We start from the raw sequence: 15,605 nt of genomic DNA on the forward strand, positions 1-15,605 counted from the left end.
GGTATTGGTGCTCCAGTATGGTGCCATTCAAACCTATGTTTTTGAACAATATTTAACCTAAATCTGATGCTGTGAATCCAGTGGTTGTCCTATCGGCTAATAGTTATTGCTAAATCAATTTTAAAAAGTAATCTCCATAGCATACAAAATACGAGGAATGCAGTTAATTGAGATTCCGACTTGCCTCCAGAGGGTTCCCAGCTGTGATATTTAGTCTGCTGATTTCAACTAGGGCAATGATGGAGGAAATGCAATTGGCAAAACTGTCCTCAGGCTAGGGAAGGGGGAATCGGCCAGGATTCATGCTCTGATCATTATCTGGCAATTCCTGCTGGTAAATGCATCTGTGTGGACTTGAGATGATGACTGAACTGTGACCATATCCCTTGTGGTTGAATATGTTGCTGATATAGAATCCAGGCACACAGCTGAAGAACAAGTGAGGCATAAGAATGCACATGCAACCTTTCTCCAACATGAATCACCATCCTCAGGAGAGAATCTGGGGGAGAAAGTAACACCAATACACTACACAACAGAGTTATCCGATTCTGAGTTATTGAGCTCAGTCCTGGCTTCATTGAGGAGGTGCTCTGTGGAAGCCTGGTGCTCCTCCAAAGAGTGGGAGGGATAACATTGCAGAGGAGTCATTCTGGCCTGCTCAAGGCAATTTCCAGAATCTGACTCTAGAGTTGATGACTTGCTCATATCTCAACAGGGAATCATAGAATAGTACAGCACAGAAGGCAGCCATTTGGCCTATTATGCCAGTGCCAGCTCTTTTCTAGAGCTATCCAGTTAGTTCTATTCCCCTGCTCTTTCCCCATAGCCCTGTAAATTGTTTACATTCAAATATTTATCCAATTATCTTTTGAATGTTACTTTTGAATCTGCTTCTAAAACCCTTTCTGACAGTGCATGCTCGATCACAACAACTCGCTGTGTAAAAAAAGTTTTGTCATGTTGCTTCTGGTTCTTTTGCAAATGACGTTAAATCTGTGTCCTCTGATTACTAACCCTTCTGCCATTGGAAACAGACTAAATAAGGAGAGACTATCAAAACAATTCATGATTTTGCCTATTACCTCTATCAAATCCTCTCTCAACCATTTCTGCTCTAAAGAAAACAAGCTCTGGCCTCTCCACATAACTGAAGTCCTTCATCCCTGGTACAACTCTACTAAATCTCTGCAGCACCCTATCTAAGGCCTTGACATTCTTCCTAAACTGTGATTCACAGTTGAGGCCTAAACCAGTGTTTAATAAAGGTTTAGCATAACTCCCTTACTTTTGTATTCTATGTCTCTATTAATAAAAGCCCAGGATCCCATTTGCATTTTTAACAGGTCTCCCTGTTCCTGCACCTCCTTTAAAATTGTACCATTTAGTTCATATTGCCTCTCCTCATTCTTCATACCAAAACATGTCTCTTCACACTTCATTAAATTTCATCTGCCATGTGTCTGCCCGTTTTACCAGTCTGTCTATATCATCCTGAAGTCTGTTACTATCTTTCTCATTGTTTACGATATTTCTGAGTTCCATGTTATCTGTAAATTTTGAAATTATGTTCTATATACCCAAATCCAGGTCATTAATATATAGCAGGAATATCAGTGGTCCTCATACTGATCCCTGGGAAACACTTCCCTTCATTCTGAAAAACAACGATTCACCACTGTTCTCTGTTTTCTGTTCCTTCGTCGCTTTTGTATCCATGTTACCACACTCACTTTAATGCCAAGGGCTTTAATTTTGTTAACAAGTCCATTACATGGTGCTATGTGAGCAATAGTACTGAAGACCTGTGCTCCCCAAGCCAAGCTGTTTCAGTACAGCTACAACACTGGCATCTACCCGGCAATGTGGAAAATTGCCCAGGTATGTCCTGTACACAAAAAGCAGAACAAGTCGAACCTGGCCAATTGCCGCCCCATCAGCCTGCTCTCAATCATCAGTAAAGTGATGGAAGATGTCATCAACAGTGCTATCAAGCAGCACTTGCTTAGCAATAGCCTGCTCGGTGATGCTCAGTTTGGGTTCTGCCAGGGCCACTCAGCTCCTGACCTCATTACAGCCTTGGTTTAAACATGGACAAAAGAGCTGAACTCAAGAGGTGAGGTGAGGTGAGACATCAAGGCAGCATTTGACTGAGTATGGCATCAAGGAGCCCTAGTAAAACCGAGGTCAATGGGAATCAGGGGGAAAACTCTCCGCTAGTTGGAATCATACCTAACGCAAAGAAAGATGGTTGTGGTTGTTGGAGGACAATCATCTGAGCTCCAGGACATCACTGCAGGAGTTTCTCAGGGTAGTCCTAGGCCCAACCATCTTCAGTTGCTTCATCAATGGCCTTCCTTCAATCATAAGGTCAGAAGTGGGGATGTTTGCTGATGATTGCACAATGTACAGCACCATTCACGACTCCTCAGATACTGAAGCAGTCCGTGTAGAAATGCAGCAAGACCTGGACAATATCCAGGCTTGGGCTGATAAGTGGCAAGTAACATTCACACCACACAAGTGCCAGGCAATGACCTTCTCCAACAAGAGAGAATCTAACCATCTCCCCTTGACATTCAATGGCATTACCATCGCTGAATCCACCACTATTAACATCCTAGGGGCTACCATTGACCAGAAACTGAACTGGAGTAGCCATATAAATACCATGGCTACAAGAGCAGGTCAGAGGCTAAGAATCCTACGGTGAGTAACTCACCTGACTTCCCAAAGCCTGTCCACAATCTACAAAGTACAATTCAGGAGTGTGATGGAATACTCTCCACTTGCCTGGATGGGTGCAGCTCCAACAACACTCAAGAAGCTCGACACCATCCAGGACAAAGCAGCCCGCTTGATTGGCATCCCGTCCACAAACATTCCCTCCCTCCTCCACCGACGCACAGTGGCAGCAGTGTGTACCATCTACAAGATGCACTGCAGCAATGTACCAAGGCTCCTTAGACAGCACCTTCCAAACCCATGACCTGTACCACCAAGAAGGACAAGGGCAGCAAATGCATGGGAACACCACACTGCAAGTTCCCCTCCAAGCCACACACCATCCTCACTTGGAATTTTATCTCCCTTCCTGCACTGTTGCTGGGTCAAAATCCTGGAACTCCCTTCCTAACAGCACTGTGGGTGTACCTACGTCACGTAGACTGCAGCGGTTCAAGAAGGCAGCTCATCACCACCTACTGAAGGGCAATTAGGGATGGGCAGTAAATGCTGGCCTGGCCTAGCCAGCGACACCCACATTCCATGAATGAATAAAAAAAACTTTGTCAAACGCCTTTTGAAAGTCCATATACAATTTCAACTGCACTACCCTCATCAACTCTTTCCATTACTTCATTGAAGAACCCAAACAAGTTAATCAATCACAATTTGCCTTTAACAAATCAGTGCTAACTTTCATTTATAAGCCCATATTTTTCTAAATATCAATTAATTTTATCCTGGATTATTGTATCTAAAAGTTTCAGCGCCACCGATGTTAGGTTGACTCACCTTTAGATGCTGTGTTTATCCCTCTTCCCTTTTTTTGAACAGGGGTGTAACCTTTGCAATCCTCCAGTCCTCTAGCAGCACCTCTGTCTCCATTGAGGATTGGAAGAGGCCTGAGCCTCTGAAATTTTCGCCCTTACCTCCCTAGTAACCTAGGATGTATCCCCTCTGCGCCAGCTGACTTTTCTGCTTTGAGGACTTCCAACCTTTTAAGTATTTGCTCTTTCTATATTATCCTATCCAATTTCACTACTGCTTCCTTTTTTACTGCTACATTGACAGCATCCTCTTCCATAGTGAAGACAGATGCGAAGTACTCATTTTAGTACCTCAGCCATCACTCTGCTAACAGAAGAACATCTCCTATATGTTCCCTAATTGGCCCCACCCTTCCTTTGACCACCCTTTTACTATTTCTGTTTATACAGGACTTTTGGGTTTCCTTTATGTTAGTCACTAACCTGTTCTACTTGCACTTTGGCTCTATCATTCCCTTGTTTAGATCTCCTTTGTACTTTCTATATTCAGCTTGCTTCTCTACTGTATTATGAACCTTGATGCACATCAGTATGAGACTACAGGATGGGACAGGTGGAAAGAATAAAAACATTCCAAAAAAAAGTTTAAAATTCCCCATCTTTGTATCCCATGTATGCCAGATGCCATGCTTTGGCCCAGGGTGGGCAGTTTGGTCCCTGGCTTTTGTCAGTAGTACTGTGTAACCACTGCTCAGAAAATGACTCCTGCTTAGAACATTCTGACCAGGACTGTAAACCTGTCTTGGGGGAGGTGAGGAGGGGAGAAAGACTGTGGATATGACCTCCTCTTGTACAACCTTAAAAGTCATTCTGGTATTCTGAAACATCGTTCACATATAGAAAACAAAATTTAAACTGTGAATTGCAACCTGACAGCACACTGCACGTAATATATTATCATAGATGGAGGATTGGTAACAAACGGGAAGCAGAGAGTAGGGATAAATGGAGCATTTCATGTTGGCAGGCTGTAACTATTGGAGTGGCACGAGGATCAGTGCTGGGGCCTCAGCCATTTACAATCTGTATTAATGATTTAAATGAAGAGAATGAGAGAATTCAGATTTGTTGACAATATCAAGCTAGGTGGGAATGTATGCTGTGAGGACGACACAAAGGCTGCAAAGAGATATGACAGGATAAGTGAGTGGGCAACAAGGTGGCAGAAGGAGTATAATGTGAGAAAGTGTGTGGTTATTCACTTTGGAAGTAAGAATAGGAAAGCAGAATATTTCTTGAAAGGCATGAAACTTCTAAATGTTAATGTTCAGAGAGACTTGGGTGTGCTTGTACAAGGAACACAAAGTTAGCATGCAGGTACAGCAAGCAATTAGGAAGGTATATGGCATGTTGGCCTTTATTGCAAGGGGATTGGAGTACAAGAATACAGAAGTCTTGCTAAGATCGTATAGGGCTTTGGGGAAACCACACCTGGAGTTGTGTGTGCAATTCTGGTCTCCAGATCGAAGGAAGGATACACTTGCCTTGGAGGTGGTATAACGTAGGTTCACTATATTGTTTTCTGGGATGAGAAGGTTGTCCTATAATGAGAGGCTGAATAAATTGGACTTATACTCTCTGGAGTTTAGAAGAATGTCAGGTGATCTCGTTGAAACATGCAAGATTTTGAAGAGGCGTGACAGGGTAGATACTGAGAGGTTGTATCCCCTGGCTGGAGAATCTAGAACACTGGGGTACAGCCTCAGGATAAGGGGTAGATCAATTAGGACTGAGATGAGGAGAAATTTCTTCACTCAGAGAATCTTTGGAATTCTCTACCCCAGAGGGTTGTGAATGCTCTATTGTTGAGTATATTCAAGGCTGAGAGATTTTTTTGATCTTGCAGGGAATCAAGGGATATGGGGAGCGGGCAGGAAAATGGAGATGAGGCAGAAGGTCAGACATGATCATATTGAATAGTGGAGCAAGCTCGAGGGGTCATGTAGTCTACTCCTGCTCCTATTTCTTTTGTTGTTATGAAGCAAAATAACACCATTGTGAAGACAGTATATACATTTTACTTTCATGTTTTAACTAGAATATAGAGAATGTATTAGTGACAGTGAGCTTCCTTTTGGCTCAATTATTGGAGGCTCAATGGACCATATAGCCTACTCCTGCTTCTATTTCTTATGTTCTTATATGTTGTTCACTTGGGCTCAAATGCAATTTAACTTTTTAATATTTCTTCATTTTAGGTGCCAACAGCTAGTGCAGCTGTTGAGGGAACATCTGCACTGAATCGGGTCAGATGGGCACCAACTGGCAGGGAGGTGGCAGTAGGAGATTCAGAAGGACACATATGGATTTATGATGTTGGTGAGGTAATTAACAAACTTGTTATTTGTTATAAAGTTATTTTTGTAATTTGTTTAGTGGGTCTGATTTCATTGATTTTTCATGCATACCTCTATGTATTTGAAATTCTGCATCCTCTTAAAATCTCAGGGAAATATAGTTTTACATTTCTGTGCTAATCTTGCATTCTACTTGGAAGATGTGAAAGTTGTAAAATTAATGTTTCTTTACAAATTATATTTAGCATTGAGTTCATTATATGCACTGACTGATATTTTCTGCTAGCGATCCTTAGTGCAGATGTTCGTCACGTATCAATTGCATGAAGTGTCTTAGCCATCATTGTTCACCATGGTATCTCCCAACTCCACCTAATCAACCAACAGCAAAAAGAAACACGCACAATAAAATTATCCCTCCACATATCATTTTTAAAAAACTGATGCCAAAGCTTGATTTCAAATCTGTAACCTCAGGCATTAGATGACTCTTATAAACTGCTCAAGCACTGTGATTGAGATTTGTTAATTAGGACTTTTGATAATTTGTCTGTGATGCAATTTTTGTCATCTATTTTGTAATTGGTAAATTTAAATAAGTTGCAATGTTAAGAACGTAAAAGTCAGGGATGAAAAAAAAACTCGTCAGAGCTCATCCATCTGGTACCCTAGCTCTTCTGTCATGGTATTGAATTGTATTTTAAATAACCCAATATGTTTTGTTGCCTATATAGATGTTGTATATAAGTGGAGCAACAACATGAGAAGTGCAGATGAAATGAAGAGCATTTATTTTTGGAATCCTGCCTCTAATTTCATCCGCTTTTGTATAGTCTTAATAGCCATTTTCCAGATATATTTTACCACTGGTTGCATTTTAATTGATCTCAAATTTGACTTCAGGAAAACACAACCTGATGAAAGATTAAATATATTTTTTATTTAATTTCTGGAAGTTTATATTCTAGTTCTAAAACTCATTGGTGTGATAAATTATGCTTCATTTTTCTCATTGGAAAAGGGAAAGTCTGAAATTGTACAGTAAAGAAAATGGATCTTAAATCATGAGTAATCTTTGAAATGTATATATTAAGATATAATTGTTCTTTCCTTTTTTTAAAAAAAAAGTTAACTGATGTAATTTTCCTTTTAGCACTAATAGGTACTTTGTCTACAATATAAGTTTCCAAATATTCTGATAATCTGTTTATTTTACATAGCGTATAAAATATGTTTTAGGGTTATAAAGTCCATCATTAATTATCTGTTTAAAGGAGGATCTCCACTAACAACATGTTTTAGCCATCTAAGAGAAAGAAAGCCTCATCAGTGATCATTTGAACATTTAGTGAAAAAGCTTTTTAAGTTTTGGAATGTTATAATGGTATGTCACAAGTGATTAATCCCGAAACATTTTAATTATAGTTTTTCTATTGAAAGTACATGTTAAACGTTTTGAAGTTGGCTGCTTTCACTGTATGCATAGTTCTTCAGTTAACTGCTGTAGATCTGTACCACTCCTTTACTCACCCACACAGGCATTCAAGATTACACTTTTCCCCACAAGCTAGAATATCTAAAAAAAAATGTTAAAAGTAAACTACTGAAAGCCACTTAGCATCATTCCATTGGAGCTGTTTTCTCAGATCATATTCACTGCCATTCCCAGCATTTTTCCCCAAAGTATGCTTTCTCGGATTTATTCCTAACCAGGCCCTGTTGCACAGATTCACAGTTCAGGCTGCTTCATTTTCTTCTCCGTACAAATATAGATTTTTTTAGCTCTATATTTTTTGCGTGCGTTTGTGGAAAAGCAATTTATTGGAACGAGCTTACAATAAACAGATAAAAATTGAAATACTGTTCTGATAATTCTAAATGTAAGTAGAACTTCCCATTTTATTTGCCTTTTTAGTCATTCATCAATTTATAATTAATAATAATTACAAAAATATAGAACATTCACTTGCACAATTCTGCTGCAATTAATAGAAAAACTTTCTAATGTTAGAATAATGTTGTTTTAAGATGTTGTAAGTTCTCATCAGTTTAGTTTTTTTTAAAGATTGAATCTTCAATTTCAGAATCAGTCATTGTATGTTTTGTGTTCCTGTTAAGTATTGTCCCATTTTGAAATCTGCTCATCTTGACCACAGTAATATGTCTGGTTGACTGATTGTTATTCTGCATGTTAAGTTGAACTTCAACAAATATTGAGGTTTTATACTCTTCCAGACAATGATAAAAACAAAGAACATTCTAGATTATTTCTTACTCATCAGTTCATTACTGGATGATAGAAGCATACTTAAACAAAGGTAAACTCTACTTTTCAATTCTTAAAAGGTAGGAGGAGATGTTAGTTGCTCCATCTTTCTAAGAGAACTACTTGTACTGATTTTGGAATCTACAGTGAGTTATAAAAATAACTCCGAATAAAAGCCCTGAGTCTGTCATATAAAGCTTGAATTTTTTTCCAAGCATTGAATTTTACATAATAATGTAGTGGAAAAAAAATTATCAAAGTAAATAATAACTTAATATATGTTACCTATCTCTTGACCATGAAAAATTGTTAAATTTTATTTATTTATTTAGAGATACAGCACTGAAATAGGCCCTTTGGCCCACCGAGTCTGTGCCGACCAAGAACCACCCATTTATACTAACCCTATAGTAATCCCATATTCCCTACCACCTACCTACACTAGGGGAAATTTACAATGGCCAATTTACCTATCACCTGCAAGTCTTTGGCGGTGGGAGTAAACCGGAGCACCCGGTGAAAACCCACGCGGTCACAGGGAGAACTTGCAAACTCTGCACAGGCAGTACCCAGAATCGAACCCGGGTCCCTGGAGCTGTGAGGCTGCGGTGCTAACCATTGCGCCACTGTGCTGCCCATTTTGTAATCATTATTGTATTATTGCCGCCATTATTGTAATCATGACAAGCATTCGACACATACAGAAAATAGTAATAATCCTTTCTTTGCTGGTTAATACAAATATTGGCGACCACGCTCTGGAAGTGGTTCAAGAGTTCACCTACCTAGGCTCAACTATCACCAGTAACCTGTCCCTAGATGCAGAAATCAACAAGCGCATGGGAAAGGCTTCCACTGCTATGTCCAGACTGGCCAAGAGAGTGTGGGAAAATGGCGCACTGACACGGAACACAAAAGTCCGAGTGTATCAAGCCTGTGTCCTCCGTACCTTGCTCTATGGCAGCGAGGCCTGGACAACGTATGTCAGCCAAGAGCGACGTCTCAATTCATTCCATCTTCGCTGCCTCCGGAGAATACCTGGCATCAGGTGGCCGGACCGTATCTCCAACACAGAAGTCCTCGAGGCGGCCAACATCCCCAGCTTATATACACTACTGAGTCAGCGGCGCTTGAGATGGCTTGGCCATGTGAGCCGCATGGAAGTTGGCAGGATCCCCAAAGACACATTGTACAGCGAGCTCACCACTGGTATCAGACCCACCGGCCGTCCATGTCTCCGCTTTAAAGACGTCTGCAAACGCGACATGAAATCCTGTGACATTGATCACAAGTCGTGGGAGTCAGTTGCCAGCGTTCGCCAGAGCTGGCGGGCAGCCATAAAGGTGGGGCTAAAGTGTGGCGAGTCGAAGAGACTTAGCAGTTGGCAAGAAGAAAGACAGAGGCGCAAGGGGAGAGCCAACTGTGTAACAGCCCTGACAAACAAATTTTTCTGCAGCACCTGTGGAAGAGCCTGTCACTCTAGAATTGGCCTTTATAGCCACTCCAGGCGCTGCTCCACACACCACTGACCACCTCCAGGCGCTTACCCATTGTCTCTCGAGATAAGGAGGCCAAAGAAGAAGAAGAATACAAATGAAGTCATTGCAAATTGGATTTTTTAAATATTTCACATTTATAGAAATGCTTATTAGAATATTAGAACGGAAACGTATGCCAGCCTTGGCCATCTGTTATCATGATTTAATTTGATATGCATCAAGTATAGCTTTTCAATGTGAATTATTTTCCCTGAATTCAAAGTTTTTTCTTTGCAGTAATAAGATCAGGCATTACTTTCAAAGCCTGAGTTAAGACCATCTTCTAGCAATGGACTGATGAATAGGGAAAATTCTAGCATGAAGGAGTAATTATATAGGATTAGTGACATTGTAAGGATCATTTTTGAATAGCCAGGTTTAATTTTAATGTAAAACTTCTGCTTAACTTTAAACTTGTCATACAAAAAAAAAATTAGTATGAAGACATTATTTGTTTTACACCTTTTCACTGTTAATGATTTTTTTCTTGATTTCGTATGTGCATTCTACATTTTGATAGGATTTTGAATCATAAATGTTATTTCTGATGCAAATTATTGTTTCATATGTTGCTCGGTTTTTACAAGAATATTTGTCCACCTAAGGTATATGTCAATGTCATAAAACCAAAGAGTTGCCTGTATATAGACAATGTTAATTGGTGGTATTGCTTAGTTTCCTTCTCAAAATATACAATAGCTTAAGACAAATAGTAACAAAGGAGAAGCTAACTGTACCTTTGACGGCCCTGCTAGCTTGAAAGTCCTAATTTACCAATAGGTTAGCAAATGTTCTTGTGCATTTTCTATACTTTGATAAGCTGACCATCACAGAGTCAACAGGACTAGCTGTTTTGTGGTGCACTCCCTAACAGTTATTAAATTAAATTGGTTCTCACCCGCAGGAAGTTATTCAGTGATCCAGATAAAGTGCCTGCTAATATTCTGGGATTTAAAAATTGAATTTGTGTCTAAATTATGCAGGAGAGATTTTTAAATCAGAAAGTACGTAGGTGCCAATAACCCATTAAATATGTTCTCAAAGCACATCCATGTGAATGTTTGTCAATACAATCCTTTCATTTGCACAATGATTAAGTCATGTCTCTACAAAAATACCACCTTTTCAGTCAGTGGCACATTTCCCAGTAACTCATTAACTAGCATGTTTGTTTTATTAACCCTTGGCGCAGAAATTTTTGGAGCAGTGTCGAGACAGCAAAAACCAATTTTTGCGCTGAATCTTCTGGACACATTTTCTTTCAACTATGATTTTAAAATCAATCAACTGCCACATAGAAATAATTTTCAGAGATACGTTGTAGATAAAGAACCAGATTCTTTTTAAAAGACCCCTCACATATATGTAAGTTCACCATTAGCCTAATACTTAAGATAGTCACTTTTGCAAAAAATATTCTTTTCATTCAAGGGATGTGGATGTTGCTGGCAAGGCCAGCATTTATTGCCCATCCCTAATTGCCCTTGAGAAGGTGGTGGTGAGCTGCTTCCTTGAACCGCTGCAGTCCATGTAGTGTAGGTATCCAACAGTGCTGTTAGGGAGGAAGTTCCAGGATTTTGACCCAGTGACAGGATGGTATGTGCCTTGGAGGGGAGCTTGCATGTGGTGGTGTTCCCATGCACCTGCTGCCCTTGGCCTTCTCAGTGGTAGAGGTCGTGGGTTTGGAAGGTGCTGTTGAAGGAACCTTGGCGAATTGTTTTAGTTTATCTTGTAGATGGTACTGTCATGCAGGCCCCCAACTGCCAAGAATGAGGCACACATATACTTTGCCACATGGACATTAAATTTTAAAATTGTTACTGGGAAGGAAAGAAGGCCTATTACAAGGGGTTGCCAAGCCCCTGACTGGAAAGACATTTGCATAGTAACAGACAGTACTTGGAAAGGACAAATAGGCCACTCCCTGCTCCAATTTAATCCACAATGGACTCTTGATTACCAGACGTTGAAGGTGGAGAGGCTGGCATTCCAGGTTAACTGCTAAAATGGCTGAATACACAAACAGACGTGGTCAGACCAGTTTAGTCACATGACTAACTGGCTGTTGGAGTTTTTTGAATTTGAACTTGCCACAGAGAATTTGAACTCAGAAAGCTCTTTGCTCCTGGACTAAGAACATCTCTCTCCTGTCTGCTCCCATCACTTTCTCACGGAACTGAAGACCCATTGAAGACACAGGAACCCCTAGAGAGAAAAGTCTCCTATAGTGAACAAGGTTTAAGAAGAATACTGGTCCCCAACGAAAAACAGGACTACAATGAGCTCGAAGCACCGTATTCTCGAAGTTCTGATGTTGCCTCAAACCTCTCTATTTTTTCTTCTGCTCTTTTCTGTCTCTGTTTGCATGTGCGTATCACATATGCATGCTAGCATGGGGCACGGGGTGTATCCGTAGGCGTTAACCAAATTAGAGTTTAAGTTTTAATAAATTTCACTTTTCTTTGCCTTATAATTGGAAAGTGATGAACAAGGATTCACCAAGGGGGAACTCCAAACACAGTGTGTTTAAAAATTAAATTCTGTTACAATGAGACCAGGTGAGGGCTGAAAGAGACCTCCAGATACCTTTCTCACCTGGTCGTAACAGTACACACTGCAACCATGGTACACCAGTGGTGGATTGGGTGCCAGTCAAGTGGGCTGCTTTTCCTGGATAGTGTTGATCATCTTGAGTGTTGTTGGAGCTGGACTCATCCAGGCAATGGGAAGTATTCCATCACACTCCTGACTTGTGCGTTGTAGATAGTGGACAAGTTTTGGGGTTGGGAGGTAAGATGCTTGATGCAAAATTCTGAACCTCTGACCTGCTCTTGTAGTCACAATATTTATGTGGCTGGTCCAGTTAAGCTTCTGATAAATTCTGGCTAAAGATGGTTCCAAATGCTTCAGCCTTGTCTTTTACACTGACATGCTGGACTCCCCCATCATTGAGGATGGGGATGTTTGTGAAGCCTCCTCCTCCCATTAGTTGTTTAATTGTCCACCGCCATTCACGACTGGATGTGGCAGGACTGCAGAAATTTTATCTGATCCGTTGGGTGTGGGATCACTTAATTCTGTCTATAACATGCATGTAGTCCTGTGTTGTTGCTTCAGTACTCCGTAATGGTGCTACCAAGCCACTCTAGGCATTGAAGTTCCCCCATCCAGAATACATTCTGCACCCTTGCTACCTCAGTGCTTCTTCCAAGTGGTTTTCAACATGGAGGAACACAATTCATCAGTTGAGGGCGGTAGGTGATAATCAGCAGGAGATTTCCTTGCCCATGTTTGACCTGATGCCATGAGACTTCATGGGGTCCAGATTCAGTGCTGCGGGCCAATCCTTCCTGACTGTATACCACTGTGCCGTCGCTACCTCTGGTGTGGTATTGATGATAGAGGCTGGGACATTATCTGTAAGGTATGATTCGATGAGTATGACTGTCAGGCTGTTGCTTGACAAGTCTGTGGGACAGCTCTCCCGTTTTGGCACAAGTCCCCAGAAGTTAGTGAGGAGAACTTTACCGGGTCAACTAGGCAGGATGTGCCTGGTGCTAGGTGGACCGTCTGGTTTTATTGTTCTTCGATTTTTCTGTGGCTGTTTGATACAACTGAGTAGCTTGCAAGACCATTTCAGGGCAGTTAAGTGTCAGCCACATTTCTGTGGGTCTGGAGTCATGTAGATCAGGCCAGGTAAGGACAGCAGATTTCCTTCACAGTAAGCCAGATGAGTTTTTACAATAGTTTCATAGTCACCATTACTGAGACTAGTTATTCCAGATTTACTTAATTGAATTTGAATTCTCTCAGCTGGTGAGGTGGGATTTGACCTTGTGTCTCCAGAGTATTAGTCCAAGCATCTGGATTACTAATCTAGTAACATTACCACTATGCTTGATTAATTGAACAAAATGCATGAAGATGCAGGATGTGTTAAGAATATGACTTGCTTTGTCTATGATACTTGTTCTGATTTGTGAAACCTTCTGTAAAATTTCTGAAATCAAGAGCAGTGTATATTTATTTATTACGTTGTATGTAGAAGGCCAAGAGAAACACAGGGGCAGTTAAACCAGGTTATAGAATTTCTTTTTAGTTCTACCTATTCACATCCTATTGGTAACACTATATTTCAGGAGACTTTGATACTTCAGCCAGTCCATATATGATCTATTTCCGAAGGGGTTCCGAAGAAGGGTCACTGACCCGAAACGTTAACTCTGCTTCTCTTTCCACAGATGCTGCCAGACCTGCTGGGTGAATCCAGCATTTCTTGTTTTTGTTTCATATATGATCTATTGTTGTTTGAGTAAACAAAGCATTGTAAATAGAAGTGTATGCTTCTCCTAAAATAATATAAATATTCACTAATCAGACATAAGTGATTGTGAATGTAGATGATGCTTTTGTGCAATAATCAAATGCATTGAGTCAGTGTTTGTCTGCATCTGCCAGCAAGTATCTCAGCTTCCCTGTTTTTGTTTTCTCTCACCTTTTAAGAATTCTATCATTAGAAGTTAGAGCCCACAGTCAGGCCTTTGAGAATATTAAAGGAGGTGTGAGGAAGTAGCCTGAAGTGTCTTATCTGGCTTTTTTTTTAAAGAATTGTCCCTTTTTCAGTTTAGTTTAGTTTAGTTTAGTTTAGAGATACAGCACTGAAAAGGATGGTGCTCAGCCTCCATTAAGCAGCTCCTCAGCCAGACTGAGATTGTGATATCAGTATGCAATGGCTGGTGCAAAACAGTACACAAGTGAACCAAATATTGCCTTGTCCTGTGCTGCATTTTCACCCAGCACCACAAAATACAAATCATCCAGAATGCCATGCTCTGTCCTCACCTTGACAAAGATTCTTATCCCTTTCATCACATCCTGGCCAAACTCTCATTGTCTGTCCATACCCCAGCAAATTGATTTTAAGATCCATGACCTCACTCAATTCTGTCTCCAGGGATCATCTCCTCTCATACAAGCACCATCTTCTTTGAATTTGGCCTCCTACACATTTTTTAAACATTCCATTCCATCATTGGTAGCTGCTCTTTGTCACTGTCCCTGCACTCTGGAACTCTGCCATTACCTTGGCATTGTCACCTACTTCCTCCCTTCCAAATACTTGTAAGATTGTTTTATTCGTCCATGTTTCCCTCCCTTGCCTTTCACCTTCATGCATGGTACCCTCTTTTGTGATCTGCTCTGTAAAGTGCTCCAGGATGTGGATGTGAGGCATTTTATAGAAATGTAAACTGTTGTTGCCAATTTCACTTTTAGTCAGTGTTTACATTGTGTACGATCTCATCACAGCTTTGGTTAGTTTGTAAGTTTCACTTTATGAACGTTTAATACAGTCTATACTTCAAAATAATGTTGAGAGAGTAAGCAAAGATCCTTAATAAAAACAGAAAATGCTGGAAATACTCAACAGGTCAGGCAGCATCTGTGAAGAGAGAAACAGAGTTAACATTTCAAGTTGATGACATTTCGTCAGAACTGGAAAATGTTAGAGATATAACAGTTTTTAAGCAAGTACAGAGGCAGGGAAAGGGAAGTGGGGGAAGAACAAAAGGGAAGCTCTGATGGTGAGATGATGGTGCAAGGCAAAAGGAGATGGTATCAGGACAAGTAAAGAAACAAAAGATGGGTCTAGAGAAGGTACAAATGGGAATAACAGAATCATCATCAGTAGCTGCAATCTGAAAAAATCAGGGCAGAGGTCATGATTTGAAATTGTTGAACTCCATGTTGAGTCTGGAAGGCTGTAAAGTGCCTAATTGAAAGATGAGGTGCTGTTCCTCAAGTTTATGTTGAGCTTCATTAGAACAGTGTGGGAGGCTGAGGCCATGATTGGAAGAGGGGCAAAGAAATAAAATGGCAAGTGACTGAAGTCTTGGGGTCACGCTTGCAGACTGAACAAGATGTTCCGCAAAGCAGTCACCCAATCTGTGTTTGG

General features: G+C 40.6%; 1 protein-coding gene across 4 annotated transcripts in view; it reads left to right on the forward strand.

The window, feature by feature from the left end:
• The window catches only part of dync1i1a (dynein cytoplasmic 1 intermediate chain 1a), a 533,829-nt gene that overhangs the window by 513,457 nt on the left and 4,767 nt on the right, over window positions 1-15,605 (forward strand). For 3 of the 4 annotated variants that reach the window (XM_068009827.1, XM_068009839.1, XM_068009828.1), the window contains one exon: window positions 5,750-5,875. In XM_068009827.1, coding sequence (XP_067865928.1) covers window positions 5,750-5,875 — 126 coding nt within the window. The remainder of the gene's footprint in view (window positions 1-5,749; window positions 5,876-15,605) is intronic. The other variant, XM_068009830.1, reaches the window with a different exon arrangement.

Source organism: Heterodontus francisci, chromosome 2 (assembly GCF_036365525.1).
Source record: "Heterodontus francisci isolate sHetFra1 chromosome 2, sHetFra1.hap1, whole genome shotgun sequence".
NCBI classification, from domain to species: Eukaryota; Metazoa; Chordata; class Chondrichthyes; order Heterodontiformes; family Heterodontidae; genus Heterodontus; species Heterodontus francisci.